At 42.9% G+C, this 21,348-nt stretch overlaps 2 protein-coding genes across 5 annotated transcripts in view; one reads left to right on the top strand and one right to left on the bottom strand.

The window, feature by feature from the left end:
• Window positions 1–17,589, bottom strand: part of Trim9 (E3 ubiquitin-protein ligase Trim9) — a 58,319-nt gene extending 40,730 nt beyond the window's left edge. Inside the window, exon 1 of one of the 2 annotated variants that reach the window (XM_022841470.2) lies at window positions 16,196–17,589. In XM_022841470.2, the coding sequence (XP_022697205.1) occupies window positions 16,196–16,885 (690 nt within the window). In that variant the 5' untranslated portion in view covers window positions 16,886–17,589. The remainder of the gene's footprint in view (window positions 1–16,195) is intronic. The other variant, XM_022841471.2, reaches the window with a different exon arrangement.
• Window positions 17,590–17,832: 243 nt separating this feature from the next.
• The window catches only part of L2HGDH (L-2-hydroxyglutarate dehydrogenase), a 5,714-nt gene continuing 2,198 nt past the window's right edge, over window positions 17,833–21,348 (top strand). Inside the window, exons 1-4 of one of the 3 annotated variants that reach the window (XM_022841483.2) lie at window positions 17,833–18,624; window positions 18,948–19,243; window positions 20,025–20,234; window positions 20,987–21,243. In XM_022841483.2, the coding sequence (XP_022697218.1) occupies window positions 18,949–19,243; window positions 20,025–20,234; window positions 20,987–21,243 (762 nt within the window). In that variant the 5' untranslated portion in view covers window positions 17,833–18,624; window position 18,948. The other 2 variants (XM_022841481.2, XM_022841482.2) reach the window with 2 other exon arrangements.

The following is a 21,348-nucleotide window of genomic DNA, read 5'->3' as shown; positions in this document are numbered from 1 at the left end:
AAGCTCGTAACGACATCGACACCCATTTGGCATTTCTTCACGATTACGCTTATTAATATCAGATTGATTGTCTGCTAGAGGCTCCAATGTATCAAAGCAACGCTTCTAATAGTGAGTGGTAACCGCTTTTGGGTTTAGCTCGGCTCTAGGCTAATTCAGTTCTGTTATCTAAACTCAAACGAGGGACATCAGATACGGCGACTCAAATCCTTAAAAAGTCAATATCCGGAAAAGAAAAGACACTCAATATGTATCGAACTCTGAAGACTTATTTCAAAGCTGGTACTAGAACCTCGTAGAGATTTTAGTAGAGCTAACAAATGAGTTCTATTACGGCTTATATTTTATTACTAATTAATAGAAATTGTTATGAGGATCTGTATTAAATGTGTATGTGCGGATTTTCGCCAAAAAAATTGTTTCTTTTGAGTGGGACTAACTTCATTGATCCGAACTCGTGTTTCCTATTGCATGAGAAAGGTGAATGTTCTAATCAGGAAAATTTATTTTACTGCACAAAATCAGACTAGCCGCGTATGTATTGCAAAGGACAGATTTTTTCCTTCAAGTTGATTATTGCCTAAGTGCAGACGTCTACTCGCTTTCTGCAGCGATCACTGATGTTTGATGCAACATTAGATTTCTATCCCTTGCAGAGTTACATGCTGATGGACGTATCGGTCCACTAGAAACTATATCAAAGGGACAAAATGTGGCTAATATCTTTGGTGACAGTGTGAGCAAATACAAGCACCGATACAGTTCTTTCCGGACATGTTTCCATAATAGGAAGGTTAATGATTGACCCTAACTTGAACATTGTTCGTTCTTATCGCGTTCTCACATCTCGTTTTTATTCTCGTAAATTTCCAATAGCAGTTGTATGATTAGTAGCTTTGTTAGTCCAACCTATAGCCAAAAGTCGAATACCGCCCTAACATCCCTTGACGAAGCAGCAGCACCACGATCGACCAATAATAATTCCAATTGGATATCCTACCAACGTACCTCGTCCATCGCCTGACCACCCCACCATCCTCTGCAGTGACCTGACGTGATTTCGTGCCGTATTCCGTTTATCATTATCATCATCATCATCGGTTTTTGCTGTCGTTAGGGTATTAGCACCATCATCGCCTGTGATGTCGTATACTCACCGTCCGTGCGCGAAATATGCGAAAAAACGAAAAAGATCCCGCTTCGTATGGAACGGTCCTTGTCCATTGTCATTAGATGATTTTAGGAATCGAGTGGTGATGCGAAGGATATACTCAAAAAGGAGCTAACAACGGCTGCACCTCTTTACCGCGTCTCGAGCATTCTCTTCGGGGCGGACCGTTGGCAGCAGGATGAGAAAAAAATCTTTGCGCCAGACACCAGCTCTAAATAAGAACACTGGCCACGCAGACGAAACTGGGTTCATCCAAGAAGGAATTTGCCGCCGTTGCTACCGCCCGCTAAACAGCGGATAAGCCGATCATGCGTTTGCCAGCAGCCATGCGTGTGAACCCATAGCGGTTTGGCTGTGCGATTGGAGCATCCTTTGAAATCTTGCCACCGAAGCAGTGTCCGTACATTAGGTGGGCGACGGCTAACAAAAAAACAGCAATAAGATGAAGAATGGACAACAGAGATCAAAGTAAAAGTCAGTTATCTTTGATTCAAGTCTGCCCGAGCCTTTCAACTGAAACTTCTTCTGTCAGTTCGCTCCGGCATATGTTAGGCTATAGTAGAAAAGGCACAGGGCGGATAGAATGGCCGTGATGCTTCTTGAACGAGGCCTGAACGGCGACGGTGAGGTTTTGAACAATTTGAAGAATACGCATTGCATCATGAGAGATACTTCTTTTCTCTGCAGTCATTGTGGGTAGGGCTTGGCGAGTGATGGTGCTCGACGCTATGGTTATCGCTTATCTTATCAATCGTTGAGTCACTTTTCGCAATAGACGGAGTTTCGTTACTTGGCTAGGAAATACACGGATAAGTCGTTTGGCTGGTAGTACTCAGTCAACAACTTATGAGTGATTTCAGAGGAAACTGTTGGATTTTGTAATATTTATGCCGCTATCCAGCTGTGTTGGAAATTCTAAATCTGTCAATCTGCTTTCACCTACGAGAATGTAACGATCTGAGTTACTGTGGGATACATCAAATGTATTACCATTTTTATATCCTCAACGGAGAAAACCAGTACATCCGCGTATTTTTCATAATCATTACATTTTGCCCAATGCTGTATTTTGCCTTACTAGATGCCTGTATTAGTGCTCTTGTAAATTTAACTTGCACAAAATCTAAATGCAACAGTAAAAGTTGCGTCCAATGAAACTATCAAAAAATTATCAATACGTGATAGCGGTACCATCAGAGTAAGTATCTTCGCTCTAGCTTCGCAGTTGTTACCGGCTGTTCGTTCGGTAGCTGAAGAGCGATAGCCGAAAACTAGCGGTTCAAAATCGAGCCGTGCGAGTAGCATGGTTTCTCCCATGATGTACAATTTTCCTAAATCGTCGCCAGCCGTCGGAAGCTGCCAACCTGTTCAGCGCGTTCCAAACTTAATTCGCACATCTTTCCGCTATCAAGCCGCCTGATCAAGCCCTTCACAGTATCTCAGTGTTTTCTGTTGGATAATTTTCTGCTTTATCGCTATGGTTCGTCCACTGCTACCATTTTCCCAAGTCAGTGGAGCCTGATAACGTTTGCAACGTCAACGTCGCCCCAGTTTTCGGGTCATCTCTTCCATCCGCCAACGGTTTCGTCTCAGAAACACTTCACGGCTTCTTCGGCTACTGGAAAATTTGCGCCTATAGAACCGACTGCTGGTCTTCAGTTGGTGCGATAAAACGTCAAAGGACTGCATCGACGTCGCCTTTTCGACGTCATGTGACGTGACCACGTCAAGCGTACTCTCTACATGTTTGGCACAGCATCATGTCATTAGAGAACCTAAGTTGTTTCGCAGCACGAGTGAGCAAAGGGTCGCGAAGTATTGTTGAGATATGAGAAAAAGACGAAAAAGATATCAACGCTTCGACGCATTTCAGCTTCCGCGGGGATGAATGAACGATGTCCTAATACATCGGCAACAGATGTCTTCCACCTGTTTCAACTCATAGATGCGCACCTCATGCAGTAACTCCCAAAATCCCGCCTGCCGAGTTCCCATTGAGCGCCGTCTGATCATACACGCCTTTCGGAATTTCACGTCCGGTATACGAAGCCTCCACTTTATCCCTTGTGTATATTGTGAATTGAGCAGAAAGGGTGCCAAGATAGAATAATAGATAGGACAACAGTTAGGATAAATTCTTCAGCTGAAACGTGGAAGTTTGTGGTAGGGAAGTTACTGTACGATGTGGTTAATGCGCATGCGGCGCGACTTCGTGTTATTTGAAGGAAGGTTAGCTTCGTTGAGCTGACTTGAAAGCCTACGCAATCTAACACAATTGAGCTCAAACTCAAATCTATATGTACCTATATAAGCTTTTCTGCCTCAGCAAAAGAAGACTAGCCAGGCAAACCATTCACAGCACTATTTCTTGTGTCGCCTATGGCACATGTTACTCTGATGTACGGCACGAATAAGACTAATGGTGGCAAACAGACAGGTACTAGATCTTACTGGTATCATCTCGAGGCCTCGCCCAAATCTGTATCATTTTAGTCCCGGTCCGCAGAAGTCTCATAAACACAACACTCAGAAACGAAAAGGTTTTACTGGCCGTTCTTCTCCAATAAACAAACTATTCGAGATGTCTAATTGCAGTTTCAGTACGCACTCGATTTATCCTACAGGTTGAGCTACATGGACAAATTACGAGGCGTAGGCAACGAGGCCGCAGCATGATCGTTCAATCTTTATCGCTCACCCACAGATGTGTTAAGCTTAAACTTTCCAATTACAGGGCGAAAACTAGCTGGTATAGAAAACAGACTGGCTGGCTTGAGCCATAAAATACATATGGCTCCTTAAGTTATTCATAGTATGTTTGGCATTGTATCCAGAATGCAATGTAGACAGAATGCTCTAATGAATGCTAATTAATTTTCGAAAAGCAAGATTCAACTGGGCACCTAAAATTATTAAACAGCGACTTCAAGTAGAGATAACTTGTGTATCTTCTAAAAGGGTGCGCAAGATGGCACCTGGTTATATTTAATAGCTATTAACTGGTTTCGGCTAAACACCGAGACTGCTGCTGTTTACTTACAATGGACATTTAATACGCAACCCTTAACCATATGCGAGAATACTGAGCAAGAGACTAGTTAGGCAGCTCACATCGTAGCGTATAGATCCGCATCTGTTGTTTCACGTATTTACGTCTATAACACATACATTTTTTGTCCGTGAAAGTCATCACAGTATCGGTTGTTCATTCGCTGAATCCTACGTCTAAGGATGGTACTGTGCGAAGGCAAAGCGGGTATTTTTATTCTTTACAAAACAGCGACTCGTTGTCCTCCTAGATGTGAAGCTACCGTATCCACTATGCAGGTTCGCAAACTGCGCAGGCCAAGCAGAATTTTCTAACTACCACTACGTATGTATTCCATATCACTTTCACATCACCCCTATACAACCTACCTGCCTAAACCTACAACGTTGCTGCTGCCACCCGCATCATTTTGCTGCATGCATCGTTCTTAGGTTACTTGCAAACATATACAGACAAACACACAGTCACACTAATGCGTAAATCGAATTTTTTTCCTTGTGCTTTCCGGTTCCGGGCTATTCAGCCTCCGTTTGGCTCCGCATTGTAACAGACAACCTTCATCATGTGTTCGTTCGTTTGTTCGCCCAGGGTTGCTTCGTTTCTTTCCATCTTGGTAAGCACAGGCGGTAACGGTTTTTTCGTTTGGGGCCAACAACAATATCTAGGCGTTATGGGAACATGGCATCTGGGTTGGCCAGCTAGGTTAACGACAACGCAGGTCAGTTGCGCGGGAAACGCTGGCACCCCGGTGGAGCCAGAAGCCTTAGGTCCTCCGCATTGTCCTTGGAACGTACGAAAGTGAAGTGAAGAGAGAAACATTCAGGACGAAGAACTGCAAAAACGCCATCACTTTCAGCTCACTACTCTATAACGCTCCATATTCATTCTACTCGGATACATACTGTCATTTTCTGCGGCTATGAAAAGCCCCGATTCAGAGCACGGTAACTATGTCAGAAGAAGCACAATCAGCAGCAGCGATTTACGCGTTGCGATATGCAGAATTTCAAAGCGAGTCACCCTGTCTGTCTGTCTGTCTGTCTGTCAGAACGGCGGTGGTGAAAAGCGAAACAAGCCCTCTGCCTCGTTCGTATAAGTCATCTACGGATTTGTGCCGCACATCGTGCAAAGTGTACGTAGGCACACGCTCATATCTGCATCCAAATGTCTACACACAAACTCATTTTCCCCACAGGCCGCACGAGTGACGTATTTTTTTTTATCTTTAGCTTGCAGTCGTTCAGTGTCGCTTAGTTTTGCCCCTGATACTCCTCCCCTTTCTGTCTATTCTGAGCTGCAACAGCACCGACGTTACTCTTACTGCCGCCGCCGCTGTCGCCGTCGCCACAGCCGGCTTCGACTGGGAATAAAAGCCGACGTGACAGTAGTGCAAATCGTTAATTAGAAAGAAAGAAAGTACTGAGAGCAGCAGCGTGAGGCCTGAGTTGGAGATCCTGAAGTCATCGTTCTCTTACTTGCCCCTAACAGAGTACGGAGCCAGGCCCCAGTGTTTCAGGGGCACTGAAATGGAGGAAGAGGTGGAATTGGAGGCACTGCAGGAAGCCCAGTTTACCAACTCGCTTGAATCTAGACCCTACTAAGCTGACGTCCGTGGAACTTGCGGAACAGTCATACCGTGGTTCCCCAGCCTGTCCCATGGGATGGATGATTATTCGTGGCCATATTTAATATTTACCCTGGCTCCGCACGACCAGCCCACGATTTCCAGCCGCCGGCCTGCCTCCCTTTCCCCCCAGATACACACCGTGCACTGCCATTTCGCTGTCGGTTTCCGCTGTCCATTCTTAAGTCTGTGGGAGGTCTGGCAACGTCCTGACGTGCGTCCTGCAGCCCAAACCCCTCTACCCCTTGCCAATTCTGCCTTCAAGCGAAGGGCAGTGCTGGGGTACTTTCTCAATTGTCGCCCGAACCACGGAGCGCTCAACAGTCCAAAGAAGGACAGCGCAGCAAGGGTCCCAGTACACCGGCCACATATCCAGTAAAGGTTGGAAGGGAGGCGTGTAGGGTTTGTCGGTTGAATAGAAGGGGGTGGAGGAAAAACCGTGGAGACTAGCAAGCGATGACGATAAAACGATACAGTCGTTCGTCGGTGTTCTCTGTGTCGGGGACGTCAAACGCACAAAGCTGAATAAATATAGAGTGACACTCGCTCGCCGTCCATCGTCCAGTAACAACTCGATGTTAGGCTGACAGAAGAGGTGAACGAAAGCTAAAAAGAAGATGAGAATACTCTCGCGACCGATCGGGACTCTGGGGCCGTGTTGGGCCAGCGCAGCGCTGGGACTTGCTAAAACCAAGTGCACCGTTTACGAAGGCAAAACAGACGGTTGACAGACCACATGGTGAGCGAGGCTTGCTAAGAGACGTGCCTGACACTGACTGTCCGCTGACTAACAACTCGTGATTTAACTGTGGCACACTTTCATTCCGACGCCACTGTGACAAGCTTGACTCAAAAGAAAAAGAAGTGGCATGAATGACATACCGCGCCGAAGGACACTCCATTGCCATGATGTTCAAGAATGGTCGCTCTTACTGCTCGCATCATGATACTAACTATCATAATCTTTTACCTTTGTCTCTTACGTCCGTAGTACCCATGTAATTTACATACCCATATATCATACATAAAAAGTGTTGTCGGCATCGCTTCGCATACGCCCAGTATCTAGACAGTCTCCGATTTGCCCTATTCCAATCCAAATGACATACAGAGACTGATCTTCTCGTTAGCCACTCCGCTGAACAAAAATATTATTATTCGATCTGATATTTTTACTACTATTATTATTATTGTTACAAGAGACAATACTATAATCTAGCTTCGCTTTCATTAGCATGGGACTGGAACGGCAGATGTGACATGGCGGCGCTTCGCTTTCCCTGATTCGCAGCAAATCGAAAAATGGCGGAGCAATCAAGATGATGAACATCAGGCAGCAGGAGCAGATTTCGGCAACGCGAACCGCGAACAATTCTCTAGCTCTCTGATTGTCAGATGGTCGAATCAAAACTCACGTGGGAAGCTTCGCGAACAACATCCCCATTGCATCAGCACACCTTTCTCTTACAGCTTCTGCATCGAGCCTAATAAACTCTATACACTAGCACTCTATACGGCAGGCCCCTTTTCTCTCCACCATCTTAGTGGATAGGAAATTTAATTAATATAAAGCTACATGCTATGTAGCATCCCCATCTTGGTGCCTTTAGAGCAACAGGGAAAGATTCGGTAAACTTAACCCGATTTGACACAATCTCCTTTTGTCGTAATCAACCAGGGATCGCTCATTTCATATTGTGTGTTGGTCCGTGTCATCAGAAAATTTACGTTTCCATATGTGCATGCTGGAGAGGTCGGTACACGCGGTTCGACGTGGCTGGCACGGATCCCTGTCATTCGCCGATGGCGACATCCGACTGATGAACTGCTTTCATCGCCATTTTCTGCAATGGCTGATCTTGTTGGCGCTCTCGTGCGGTCTATAGCACATCTAGACAGATTTGTGGCAAAAATAATCACGTCATTAACAAAGACAGGGGTTAGGCAAATGTGAGGTTGAAGTCTGAAGATATTTGAATTCGTTCGAAAATAGGATAGCAGGTAATATTTCGATCGAAACTTGAGCAAAAGCAAACGAGAAGGAAAACAATCGACGCTTAGTAGACCTCACACTCAATTGTTTCAGAATTTACGTCGGTTGAAATATTCGCTTTCTGAGCTTACACAGAATTATCTGACCTGTTGTGTAACGTCACATATCTGATTTGAGCAGCAGCAGTGATTTGGTAAATTTTACTTGACTTACTTTTATTTTTCTTAAATGGCTGCTATTGTACGATCACTCTTAAGTTTGACCCTCCCCCCTCTCCCCCGTACAGATACCTATCCCCTTTCCTAGTCACTCTGTTGTTACCTTTTGACTAAATCCTTGAGCCCAATGAATACTGCTGGGTGGTCTACGTCATCGAGTTTTTTGTGCACTTTGAACCTATTTATTCATAGAAGAGGCACAGAGGCACTTGATTGAAGTCAGTTTCCCCGACGACAATTCTTTGGTAACTGGTAACCCATCACATTTTACTGATAACACAAGCTGCTTCGAGGGGGTACAAATGATGCCGACTGCCGGGTATTGCATTGAGGCTAAGCACAAATGTCGCCAGTGGAATGAAGAAGCCGATACAACAAGATTTCAACATATGATCACATATCACATAAGACTAGTGAATAATGGTAATGACATGATAACACTGAGTCATTTTAGGCTGAGAAAAAAACAGGGCCCTAATTTGTTTCTGTGATGTACACGTTCAAAACATAAGCGTTCTTCGAAAAATAACCTCGACATATGCAGTAGTCTACAGAGCGTGTGGATGGCTGTATCATACGAATTAATTTAAGTCTATTATATCCTATTCTGTAATATGTTATGAAGCAAATCAGGCTTCTATAGAGATCCGCGGCCATTTTGGAAACAGTAGAAGATCAAATTGATTGATTGAAAGTGATTACGTTGAGGTATATCGGTGCGCCCTATCGATAAAACTTGCTCAATGTGGCACGTTTAAACAATTAGAATGTAGGCAATCCCATGTCAGGTAGCAATAATTGTTCGGCCATCAGTAGTATTCTACTACTAGTAACACCATTTCTTAAATACTGCTGCCAAACTGCTAGCTACGGATGTTGCCGCTTTGACTACACGATTCTTTCGCTACTCTCAAGCGTTCCTGCCTCTAATCTTAGTCAACTACTCCTAATATTCATTTCATAAATGTCGCTTCCTAGTCTCCGCGGTCATGGCCAGCATACGAATGCCCGCAATGAACCTTCGTTCTCACGTCAAAACAAACGCTCAGGCGTGTATACAGACTTATAAACACACATGCTTGTAGATATCGTATAGCTAGCAATATTTCCACTGCTTAAGTATTCTTAACCCGGCGTAATATCCGATAGCGTATCTCAAGCGGAGATCTCTCACGGTGGTCAAGCAAGAACCAGTCGAACCGTTTCCTACGTTTGTTTCTATTTCTTCACAATCGAGTATATCTCGTTCTTTCTATCCGGTTCATTTGCCACGTTGGAAGACGGAGTGCTATGGTCACTCTAGCAGCAGAAAGTTAGCTAATCATTTTTGCTCTTCACAAGCAGCCATCTTCGCCGACAACTCAACTGGTCCGCGCAAGCGTTACACTCTCTCGCCACAATGGCTCCGCCCGTTTGCCCGCCGGCTAACTGGACGACAATGATGATGACAACGACGAGTATCACTAGGAGAAGTGGGAAACAGCGGCGGCAATAGTAACGGCATTGAAAGCGACAGCAGGTACGCTGCTACGCGCGGTGCACGCGCGAACTCCGAGATTATTCGATTTTGACTTTATCGTTCGCGTCAGCCCCGTGCCATTCGCGTTTCCCTCCCAACAGCATCGCCGTGTCCGTTTGTGGTGTATCTACTGGTCTGTTAGCAAACAAGCTAACGAGGCAACATCAGTCAGCTCTAAAAAGATGGAAGTATTAGGGTAAAGCCTACTCCTTTCAAAACAATCTACCCGAGCTAGTGCACGGATTAGAATTAACCTGTTCTCTTAGCAATTCAATTAGCAAGCAGAACAGGCCGAACTAGCGAAGGCCAGGGAAGGAGGCTCTCGGTGGAGTCGTTTTGGGTTGAGATGAATCACATTGGGGGTCGTTTAAGAGCAAATCGACTGATTCGGTCCCGAACCACCATATGTAAGCGTTCAATCAGCCAAAGGCTGCGATGCAAATTGTTAACTTTGAGCTGTACGGGGAAGGGATTGAAAGGAAATAGACTAAAAAATTCCAATGGCCACAATCATTTGTGTAAGAAATTTTCATTCGTCCAATATGCGAATACTATTTACCTTTAATATTGGATAGTATTGACAGTATGAGAAGGACCGCTGTTCATTCGAAGTAGCTTCAAACTTCTATGCAAGTTGTGTATACGGAACGGTGTCGTGATACAGGCTTGACATGAGGCTTTGCGTAGGGGCAGACATGAAATCATTAGAAAGACGAAATTAGCCGCTGTTCTATGATAGCAGTAGCCATTCTTTTCTTATAAGCACGACTACTAAACACGCTGCCGGCGTCATAATCAGGTACAGGCAAAAGATAACAGCCATCTGAATGATGTGCTGGCCTCATGAAGGCTACGAAGTGGACAAAAGGGTAGGGGCTGGGAATTCGGTAATGACGTCACTTAATCCGGTAGCAGACATGGAACTACACAGAACAAATTTAAACGAATGTCGCGTGTGGCTAAGCAGTTAGTGCCCAGTTTGCCTGAAGTATAGGGCTTTCTCTCAATTGACCACTAAGGTCTAGCCATTGCGTCCATATTATCGACCTCCACCTGGTAACACGGTTCAGGGCGTGCAAAAGGTAGTGTCGCATGCAACGGACTAACGATTCCTCGGCGATAGAACGGTAAAAAAAATACTAACATGATTATATTTTGCATTACACTGCCAATACTAAGCATGTGTTCGCCTGTGTCGATACAGAAATCAAAACGTATCTTACCCTCGGCACCGATTAGTTGGCAATGTGACAAGATTTCAATTGTAAACAACGCGAAAAGAGGATCAACAGGAACTAAATAATTGAAAAGTAAGGCTCCCCCATTCTAGGTATTATTCTTAGGACACTACCTAAACAATACCTTTAATACATTCTTCGGATAATCATCGGGGCAGCCTTTTTTACGTACCCTATAGCTGGTTTGACTGATGAACTGATCCGATAAACGATGGACAAATACGCGAGCAACATTTAATATCATCATATTATTTTACCGTGACGTTTATATGCACATCTGTACATTCATATGGTCATGCAATGTATTATGCACCATAGAAAACAATTCTGAATTTAAATATTCAATCGTAGTCAACCAATGACGCTTGTCTTATTCCGTAACATATTCAATACGAACATTAACTATGTATATATTCTAATATATTCCAGCCATTCCTATGAGTTGCTGAATGCCGACCTCAACGCCGGGGGGGGGGGGGACAACAAGGCAAGACGAAAAAGTTCTGCGTACACTCACGCACCCCCCTTATCCATGTGCTTCCGTGTACTGTAACCTACAGTTACCACCCAAGACGTTCAGACGTGATAGGCATTTAAACGAGTAAACGTTATTTATTCCTGCATGAATGTAGATGTGATTTGATACTGGTTTTATTTTTCAAGCAGCCGGGCCGCGACTTCGCCTGGCCGAAACGATGATAGCAAACAATTGTACTTAGAGTGGAGAAAATCAGCTGGTATCGAACAACACTTTTCTGAAAGCACGTTTGCGGCACGCGCAAAAAATACTGATGATTTAATGATCTTGTAGAGTTAGTTGACATCACTCATGTTTACTTGTAGATATAACAGGTCCTCTATAATGGACTGCCAGTAACTCACGAAGGGTAGATGATGACGAAACAGGCATTTTGCACCTATTGGCAGAAAACACAGTCGTAAACGTTACGAGGAGTTCAGACAACGTCTATGCATAGCTGCACATGGGACAATATTAAGGAGCTCCGTTTTACCGTAGCGATTTCCCTAATTAACATACATACTAATTGACCTAAAAAACAGTTCACAGAGGCACGGATTCCATTTTAATATAGAATATAACCCGGCCAACATTTGCCAATTGCAAATTTCATGGAATAAAATCGCCATTGCTACATTATATGGCTCCATTACATCAAAGGATCTGAACGAAAACGTCTAAAAAGTATCATTGGTCCACCCTCGTTAAACAAATTATCTTCATGGCAAGCTGGACAGGTAGTCGTAAACGATTTGTCGATTGACAGAGAATTGCTGACGATACGTAGATACGACGTAGATTTTGAATAAACTAAGCACCTGATCAGAGTCGTCGTCTCCACTTGTTTAACGGAGTGGCTAATGTAGCACAGCACGACAGCAGAGTTAATAAACAGACCCTTACACAGCAGACGGCTAAGTTCTGGCTCGATGTCCTGCGCACGATCTCTAGTTAACTGGCGCTAAGCAGCCGGCCTAACAGTTTAATCAAAGCGAGGGCAGCCATAAAAGATAGCTTCTTCCTACCTTAATAAGCTAAAAAGTTAACTACCACTGAGACAATAATCAGTTTTTTGAATATTCAACAACTAACACTGCTTATTTGTCACAAGGTGCTACTCCTGTGTTTAGTGATAATCTGTGGTTTACGAAGAGTGCATTGGTGGATTTTTAGAGTATAGCTTCCATACGTATTACGCATTTTTTTTGAGCCATCTATAGGGCCGTGTCACTTCATACTTTATTCTTCATATCATGCATTCAAACGAATACGTAAAAAGAACCAAACATAAATAAGCCTATCCTTTTGATTGAATTTAACCTATGTGAAATAGGCATAAACTACAATCGATTATCATAAAAGTTCGAAAGGCCACCGAATGTCGCTGCGAATGAGCCAACGTTCATTCGGACAACTTTGATGTTGAGGTGTTTTGAAATAAAAATATTTGCCACGTACCACAATAAAAGTTCGTTATCCATCTTCCCAATAAGCTCCACTAGCAATAGCTGATCGTTACATGTAAATTCGTCTCTGCTCGTTCGAATCAACGTTCCAGACTATGCCAATTCTACTATCGAACGAATGGAGCTGGACTAACGGCATCACTTGCGTTCCCAGTGCTGCCTACGAAGACCCCGTGTTTCATCATACCAAAGGGCGAAACTGGCTGTAAGCACTAGGCCGCAACATCTCATGTACGGACGGACAACATCAACATCACTATGAAAGTCTATCTGTCCGACCGTTTGCATGCCTGCATGTCACGATGTGCCATTCGATCTTGAATCGCCGCGAGTGGGAAGAACGCAGGAGTAGCAGAGCACCGCTAGAGGAGTATGCCTGCTGCTATAGCGTGTTAAGGGATCGCTTTTGCTATAGCGAAGCAACAGATGCTACGGTGAGGATATATGTATCCTGCAGATCATGCTGCGGTTAGTCTAGTTATCTTCGGATGCAAAACTCTGGCAAGAAAACAGATCGATCAGACCCGCCCCATGCGGCGGCGTGCTAGTTTATCATAAAATTGAGCACTGAGTTAGTGCATGAATGCTAACTTAACCAAAGCGCGTTTCGATTTTCAAAAAACGAAACGAAAACAAAATTTTTGCATTCAAAGATAGGCTGTTATAAATGAGGAACAATATGAGTTGTAAGATGGTTTCAGCTAAAGGCATCAAGATTCGTCTGAAGCATGAAAGGCATCTGTCCTAATATTACTATAGTATTGTAGTATTGCTCGGCTGTCTAAACGGTAAGTTCAAAGTGATTGCAAAGGAATGGGTATTTGGGACCATAGCCGCGGCTGGTTTAGGCAATAATCAAACCCGAATCGCCAGTTAGTCAGTACATTATATACAAATGCTTCTTTATATGACGATTTAGTTTCGGCAATTGTAGCTAGCGAAGAGTACACCGACGGAAGAAATTCTTCTTTTCCAGACGCGTCACCTCAAGCGCCTGGACACGCACTACTGTAATTCGAAATTGTGAGCTCTGTTACCAAATATATTCATAACTGATAATTTCGAAATGCCTCTTATAGGCATTAAGGGGTAGGCAATGAGGTGAATATAAGCTGAATTAGCTACGTGAGCTGTGTTGCGAACTGGATAGCATCCTTTTGAGGCGCGCCTCATAGATGCTCCAAAACGCTATTAAAAGCACGTGAAAGAAAGGAATCATGAAGTGCTACCTTGCGGAAGTTCAAGCGCAACATTCATGAGTTTCACATGAAATTCCGAACCCTTATTAAGCATACGGCACCGAAAATATACCAACCGGATTAACCAACTGGACTAAGTTGATTAGGCTGGTTGGCAAAGTCGAAATTCGGACTGCCGAGAGCATCCAGGATACAATATATCTCAGTCGTAGGGATTGCCTCTCCATCAAACGCATAAGTCGTGGCAGAATCATCCGACACAGCAGCTTACGCCTTCAAACAAGGCAGTCAAGGTTACTTTACTGGTGTATAAGTTGTACGTAGTTGAGACTGCAAGTAGCATCGCCAGCATTATCAACGGACGCGTAAACATTGAGCATATTGGTACAGAATTTGTAGGAGACGCTATCAATAGGGACCGTTATTAAGTCTAGGACGGAAACACGAAAATTGTAACGGTTCAGTGTACCAGCTGAGGGCCCTATCTAATTACTAAACAAATCATCGCTTCTGCATTTAGGAATGTTTGTTCGACAAGTGGGTACCTGCTCAATTGACCCTGCGCTTGCTTAGCCATAGTGTCGGATTTTAAAATAGAAAATCGCTAGATGGACTCGCGCCTGTTTTGTTGTTAATTTAACTAATTAAATAATTTGATATTACATCCAGCTTAACGTAAGCTATAAGATAAACCGACAGTTATGTTGTTGCAAGTACTTTATCTTACTTAATTCGATATCTCCTTTCACGTTATTCATCGGCCCGTTCTAATCTGTTCGCCGAGAGATTCATTCAGCATTAGATTTGTTTCGATCGTGATATGTTGACTTTCAGTCTGTTTCTGGCCGACCTATAAGAAACGTACGAAAATCGAGTGGCCTTTGGCCGACCTCTAATAAAAGTTGCAACTAATAGAATCGGCTGATTTATTGATTTTGTTCTTATAACGCTACCAGGACATCTTTCTATCTAGGTAATTGAACACAGTAAATTAATAATTAAAGAATCATCGTCGTTATTTCATGGTGATCTTGTATGTCCTGGTTGAGATATTGATCTATTCTCGGAAAGTCAGCAAGACTTAAAGTTTTTATTTCTTTTTATTCATATACAGTTATATATGTTGAAAATAAACTAAATAAACGCCTCGGTTGCCATCTTGGTTTTGTTTCTAGGATATTACCAAAGCTTAAGGATTTTTCTCAGCTCCACATTATCATCCACTTTAACCTTTCCATGTACATTTATTAGAATTTCAATTTAACTAGAGCACATTCAAAAGCAGCTTAAAACGCATATCTACCCCATTGTTACATTGGTGAGTCCATACGATATTAAATTTGCGGTAACGGCCGTACGATTACGATATTAGGGCAGCTCGGTTACAGTGTCACCCGCAAGCTTTGTCCTGCTCCACATTTTATTCCATCTATATGAGGAAAAAGGCTAATTATATTCATAATAGGGGTAACGTCGAATAGCGACCAGCTATTCCCTAATAGTCATAATCTAATAGCTTCTTCCACAACGTGACTTACACAAAGTACTTCATACAACATAAGTTGAAGACACTTATTCATGCAACACAATCTTCACACGTACAGTTTACATTTGGTGGTATATCGTATCAGCGCGTGCGATGCTAGTGGGCGTCTAGATTTTTCTTAACGGTAGTGTGGCATTGTATCCAAATGTGGAACGCGAGAAAAAGCTTGCTGGTCCTGCTTTGCGATCCTAAATCAACATTATACTCTGTTATATACATTATAAAATTTCGACTTGTAAAAACGACGATATTTGCACTACAGTATTTTACCTTCCGCTTAGACATTTTCAGCAGGACAGCCCAGACTCATAAAAGCAACCGATTTCGTTCGCTCTAAGGGTTGCATTGAGTTTGGAAGATCTGCGGAACCAGGTTTTTCGAAGTCTAAAAAATGATAGATGGTTGATACGATCAAAAAAGAAACTAACGAAATTGTTATATTACCTTTGAAATTTTGCTATAACAAAAATTTTCTATTATACAACAGATATTTTAAATCTACTATTTTTCAGTAACCCAAGTTACAAATGTAAACTATTCCGACTATTGTAATAATATAAACTATTTCGATGTCGAACGACCAAGATCTTCCCAAATACAATATTTGTACGCTACAAAGTTCAAACATTAAATATGGGTGTGTAACTTTTACCTTCTGGAGGCGACACATTTGGCCAAGAGCCTGTACATCATGTGTTGTATGCCGCCCATCATGTAAGCACATCACGCACAGCGGGATCTTACACATTAGACAAAACATACTAAATGGGTTATCTTCATGCTCTAAACAGTTCATCTCCTTCGCAGCCAAAATTTTAAATTTTGCTCGTTGTTGCGAACGGCCTTGTATAGCTGTGATGAGCTGATGTGTGGTCAGCGGTCCGCGTTGGGGATGAAACGCGCCTAGGCACGCATCGCAATAGAACACTTCGCACTGTTCGCAAAACCACGACGCCTGCGCACTGCCCCCGGTGGGCTCATTGCCCGGCTCACACATTTGGCACTCAATATACAACTTCCGTGATTCGGCATAACGGTCAATAATATTGGCAAGCGCACGATTCTTACACAGGTTACCGGCTCCGTTCTCGTCGAAGAGACAACTTTTGTGGCAACCTGGACAGGTGATCGCAAGTGAGTTGCCGGATGGCAGGGGGCTACACACAACCCCGGAATCGGTTTCCGATACGAGTGATAACTGATCAAAGTCATCCTCTTGTGTTCCACTAATTGGCTGTTGTAGTTGGACAGCGCATTTGAGGCAGACCGAATGAAAGCACGGTAAAATAACGGGGTTAACGAACAGGTGCTTGCATACCGGACACTTCAACTCTGATTCCATAACGCTCTCGTTATATTTAGCTGCCAGACGTGTAATTTTCTGGCAAACTTTGCTTCTCGAACTCGTTCAGCGTTCCTTTTAGTCTCACTTTTCCTTTGCACGAGCGACATTTAAAAACACACAACACACGCGCATACACAGTTCTATCTCCTTTTTATATGAGAACCATTGTAGCACATAGGATAGATGGACTTCGTGTAAGCTAATGGTTCTCGTCACCGCCCCTCTTCAGAAATTGTCTGCTACAAATACTTGTTTTCTATTTGACGCGTACGTTCTTCAATACGACAGTATCTATACCTTTACAAATATCACAAATATCCTCAAATTAAATCGATGTTCGAGTTGTTCTTCTTTATCCTGGGTATTTTGATTTCTCTTTATTCTTTGCTAGTTGCTAATAGTTCTTTCTGTAACAAATACTATATAAAACGGATCGTATTTTTCATTCTCATCCGTTCGCGATTGAATCGTCCAACCTCAGGCAACAAAGAGCAAACTGTAAACTCTCAGACCATGGTGGCGTCGTGCTCTTGTTTTTTTCTATAGGGTGTTAGACTCGCTGCCGAGCGTTGTGCTCTGGGTGTCGCGCCGTTAGTTACTCTGTTTAGACTAAGCACCGGTCGCACATGAGTAGCGCTCTCGAACTCAGCTACTGCTGCTATGCGCGGCGTTCTCTGGTCCTCTCCCCTAACGACTCTTTCTCAATGATGTGGCGGTCTGCAGTTGTCCTTCTCCATCTCTTGATCCCATAGAAAAGCGATCTGAGAAGGTACCGTAATGAACATGTAGTGTGTCGGTCGCTAGACCGCCGGCTCACCCTAGCTGCTAGCTGTTCTCAGCCGCATTCGCCCTCGCCACCCTGACTTCGCTCTTGCCTGCATTTTCTCTCATTACACCTCAAAATTTAAGTTGTTTTCCGAAGAGCTAGTAGTAAATCTGCTGAAGCGAAGCGCTATCGAAGCCTCTCGTATCGGACAAACCAGTGCTTTCAGACATACACTTATATACGGATATCCAACAAACAAGCTCTAACGTTTTCCTCCGTTCTGTTTGCGCTGTTGACAACAACTGCGATGATTCTTTTCCCAGACCTCATTATTCGCTCACTCGCGCAGGCGCCACCTGCACGGCTGCTAGCTCCCTCCTGCGCAAACCCGGCAAGCTACGTGCACTTGTGCTTCAATTGACGATCGAAATCTCTTACTGTTTGTACAGACTCTAACTGAGTCCATTCGAACAGCTGCGTCTGCTTGCCTCCTTTCCGCGCCATTCGTCATATTCAAAATAAGTACACGAGTGCGTCTAATACTGCCGCCTTTGCTAGCGGATAAAGCGGCGCGAGCTTGGTAAACAAAAACGATCCTATTGGAAAAGATATGCTATACGGAGAACATTTCCTAATCTGGAATTGTGGCCTACATTAATTGATTACACGATCGATTCTATAAATAGATCTGCCCAAAAATGATCACTTCACTGACGACAATTCGGCTCGTTAGTCGCTCCACGCCGTGCAACTACCCTGTAAGAAACAAACAAAGATGTCTGCCTCCATACACAACACAGGAGATTTAGAACAAGCACTAGTTGATGTGTTATCTACTGTCTCTGACTAGTTAGAAAAGGTTTCGACGAGTGGTACCGAAAGAGGGGAGGTGACTTCGCTTATGAACCTGTTCTTGAGCAGCGGGTCAAGCACTAATGATTAGTCACAACCTTCATTGAATCATTCACAGGTTAGTGTCTCCACAGAGCCCGCCTTGTGCACACTGCGCGCTAGTGTTTTCTTCAGGCAAAACAAGTTTCATTTCAGTAAAAAAGTCTGCTAATGTTCGACCGAAGGTCGAGGCATGTCGCACTTCAACTAAGCAATAATTAGTTAAGAAGCGCGAATATACTGAGTGGTTTCAAATGTTGACGATTTGGACAGTGTTCAGCGACACCGGTTGCTACCTTACGGGCGCGATCTTCCTACAAAATTCGGTTGTGTTAGTCATCAACCAAGTAATAATGCCCTCCTGAGTTGTATTTTTGTTTTTTTTTGAGGTGATGATTTCAGAATGCGTGTTGCGCGATCGGTAATACTGCGGCCTTCGCCGGGACAGCATTTTGTTTGCTCAAAACGTTTAACTTTGATTGGGCTTCTTGGACGAAAATTAGCAAGCACTTCAGCTGGTGTTATTACCTCTGATGGTATTCCAAGAAAGGGTAGGGTGGCTTCTATCGATACCGAAGCAAAATGTTACGATGTCGCTATTATCGGAGGGGGCATAGTGGGCATGGCCACAGCACGTCAGCTGAAGCTGAATCACCCCAAGCTGGAAATTGGTGTTCTTGAAAAAGAATGTGACATTGGTGAGTCTCTCGTTCCCCCTAATTTTATGTGTGAGTGCACAATTTTAATTGGAACAAACTGGTGCGCTTATTTGCTAGTAAAATGTATTATGTATATTAGAAGGCTACTTGTGCGTCTAATAAGGTCATGGTAGTAATAACTGCAGCTCAGCTGAAGTAGATCAACAGGGTAAAACTGCAAGCTCAGCAGTACTGAGTATTAAAAATAAATTATATACATCTAACAATTTTCACAGCTATATTTTATCAAAAGTATTTAACTTAATATTTACCCATGCAGGAAGAAATCAATCAAGCAACCAATATTTATCGGATGTGAAATTATGTTATCGCGATATTATGTTATTAAATGTTATGTTTTTATTTCCTGGTTGTTTCAGATCTGGTTCCATTTAATTATCCAACAAACGCGGTTTTAGGATGATTTAGCAGTGTATAGTTACCGTAATAGAGAAAAACAGTTTTCCAGTCAATATGAAGTAATTTCACATAATTCGAACTCAACCTTTACTGATACAACTCGTAAATGTAATAATATATGTTATCGCTACTAGAATTGAATAGATCTGTATATATTTTCTAGAATCAGTTCTTTCGGTTATCAACCACATTATCCTACGTGGAGCTAATCCAATACTTTTCCCTGTACGAAGGTGATGAAAGTTAATGAAGCCTCAAGCTAAACCTGCTTTCCTTATATATATTGATTGCTATTGTTTCATCTAGCAGCTTCGTTGCTCTTTATGACGTTACTGTACCTACTCGCAATTTCATTTTCCAGCCGATCACCAGAGCGGAAACAACAGTGGCGTAATTCATGCAGGCATGAACTATATGCCAGGCTCGCTTAAGGCACAGCTGTGCGTTCGCGGGCACCGACTGATGTTAGATTACTGCAAGAAAAAAGGAATTCCACATAAAATTTGCGGCAAGCTCATTGTAGCAACTGCCTCTAACCAGATACAGACACTCGAGCATCTCTTGGCTAAAGGTAATCTTTACTGTTATATTGAGTCAGTATAAACGAGCGATAATGTGAAAATATTCTACCAATACACTAATTTTGTAGTGAAAATAATGCTTTCCTATTTTATTCGTTACTCGATTAATATGTGGTTTTTTGAAGCCACTTCCTTTTACGAATAGCATTTGTCGAAACGAGTGTAAGCGTCAGCTCCATTGACATTAAATGATGCGCTGTATCCGAAGCTGTCTTTGCGTATTACATAGTGAGAGCGACTATATACTTTTCGGAACTATACACTATAATTACACATAGCTTTTATTGAGTGATGTTACTTTCGAACTTGGTTCCCTATCTGTATGTACGCGAACAAAAAACGTATGCCAGTGCCTAATGTGTATATCGTTAAAAATATAGCGTAACATTGGAGTACCACAAAAAACAGCTTTTTCTGTATAGTATTATTCTAGAATTTTCGATTTGCCCAAGGCCGGGCCCCTATTTTCAGCTGTGCTTTTAATCACATTTACAATCGTCATTTTGGTTAATTTTAATGTTTCTCAGTTTTGATTAAAATTGGTAAAGTATGTAATAAGAATAGTATGGAAACGCTATTTATGTATGCCTAATAGATTTATGCCAATTTTCTTGTTGTTTAAATTATTTAGTGCATCTCATTAAGAAACCCGCAATGGAAATTTACACGTAGACGCACTCCATCTGTAACGTTTGCATATGTGTTTATCTTTTTGTCGGCTTACATACAATTGCACCTGAAGGGGAAAAAAACGGCGTAAAGGACCTTCAAATAGTGGACTCGAAAGGTATTGAGGAAATCGAGCCTAACGCACGAGGCGTCAAGGCAATCTGGAGTCCGCATACAGGAATCGTTAGCTTCCGGGAAGTAACAAAAAGCTACGCCAGGGACTTCACTTCTTTAGGAGGCCATATGCACTATGGTTTTAGGGTAGTCGCTGTTCGGAGCAGCGGAAACGCCAATAACGATTTGGTTGTGAAGAGCGGCACTTATGAGGAGGTACAGATGTAAATTTGTTGCCATCTATGTTTTTATTCGTAGAATATTCTTTTGGCGAGCTCCAGCAGCTCAAACCGCTGTGATGACAAATCTTTATTATATATA

This window comes from Varroa jacobsoni, unplaced genomic scaffold, assembly GCF_002532875.2.
Source record: "Varroa jacobsoni isolate VJ856 unplaced genomic scaffold, vjacob_1.0 scaffold_934, whole genome shotgun sequence".
NCBI classification, from domain to species: Eukaryota; Metazoa; Arthropoda; class Arachnida; order Mesostigmata; family Varroidae; genus Varroa; species Varroa jacobsoni.
The sequence above is the reverse complement of the archived record's forward strand: the minus strand, read 5'-3'. Positions and strand labels throughout refer to the sequence as shown.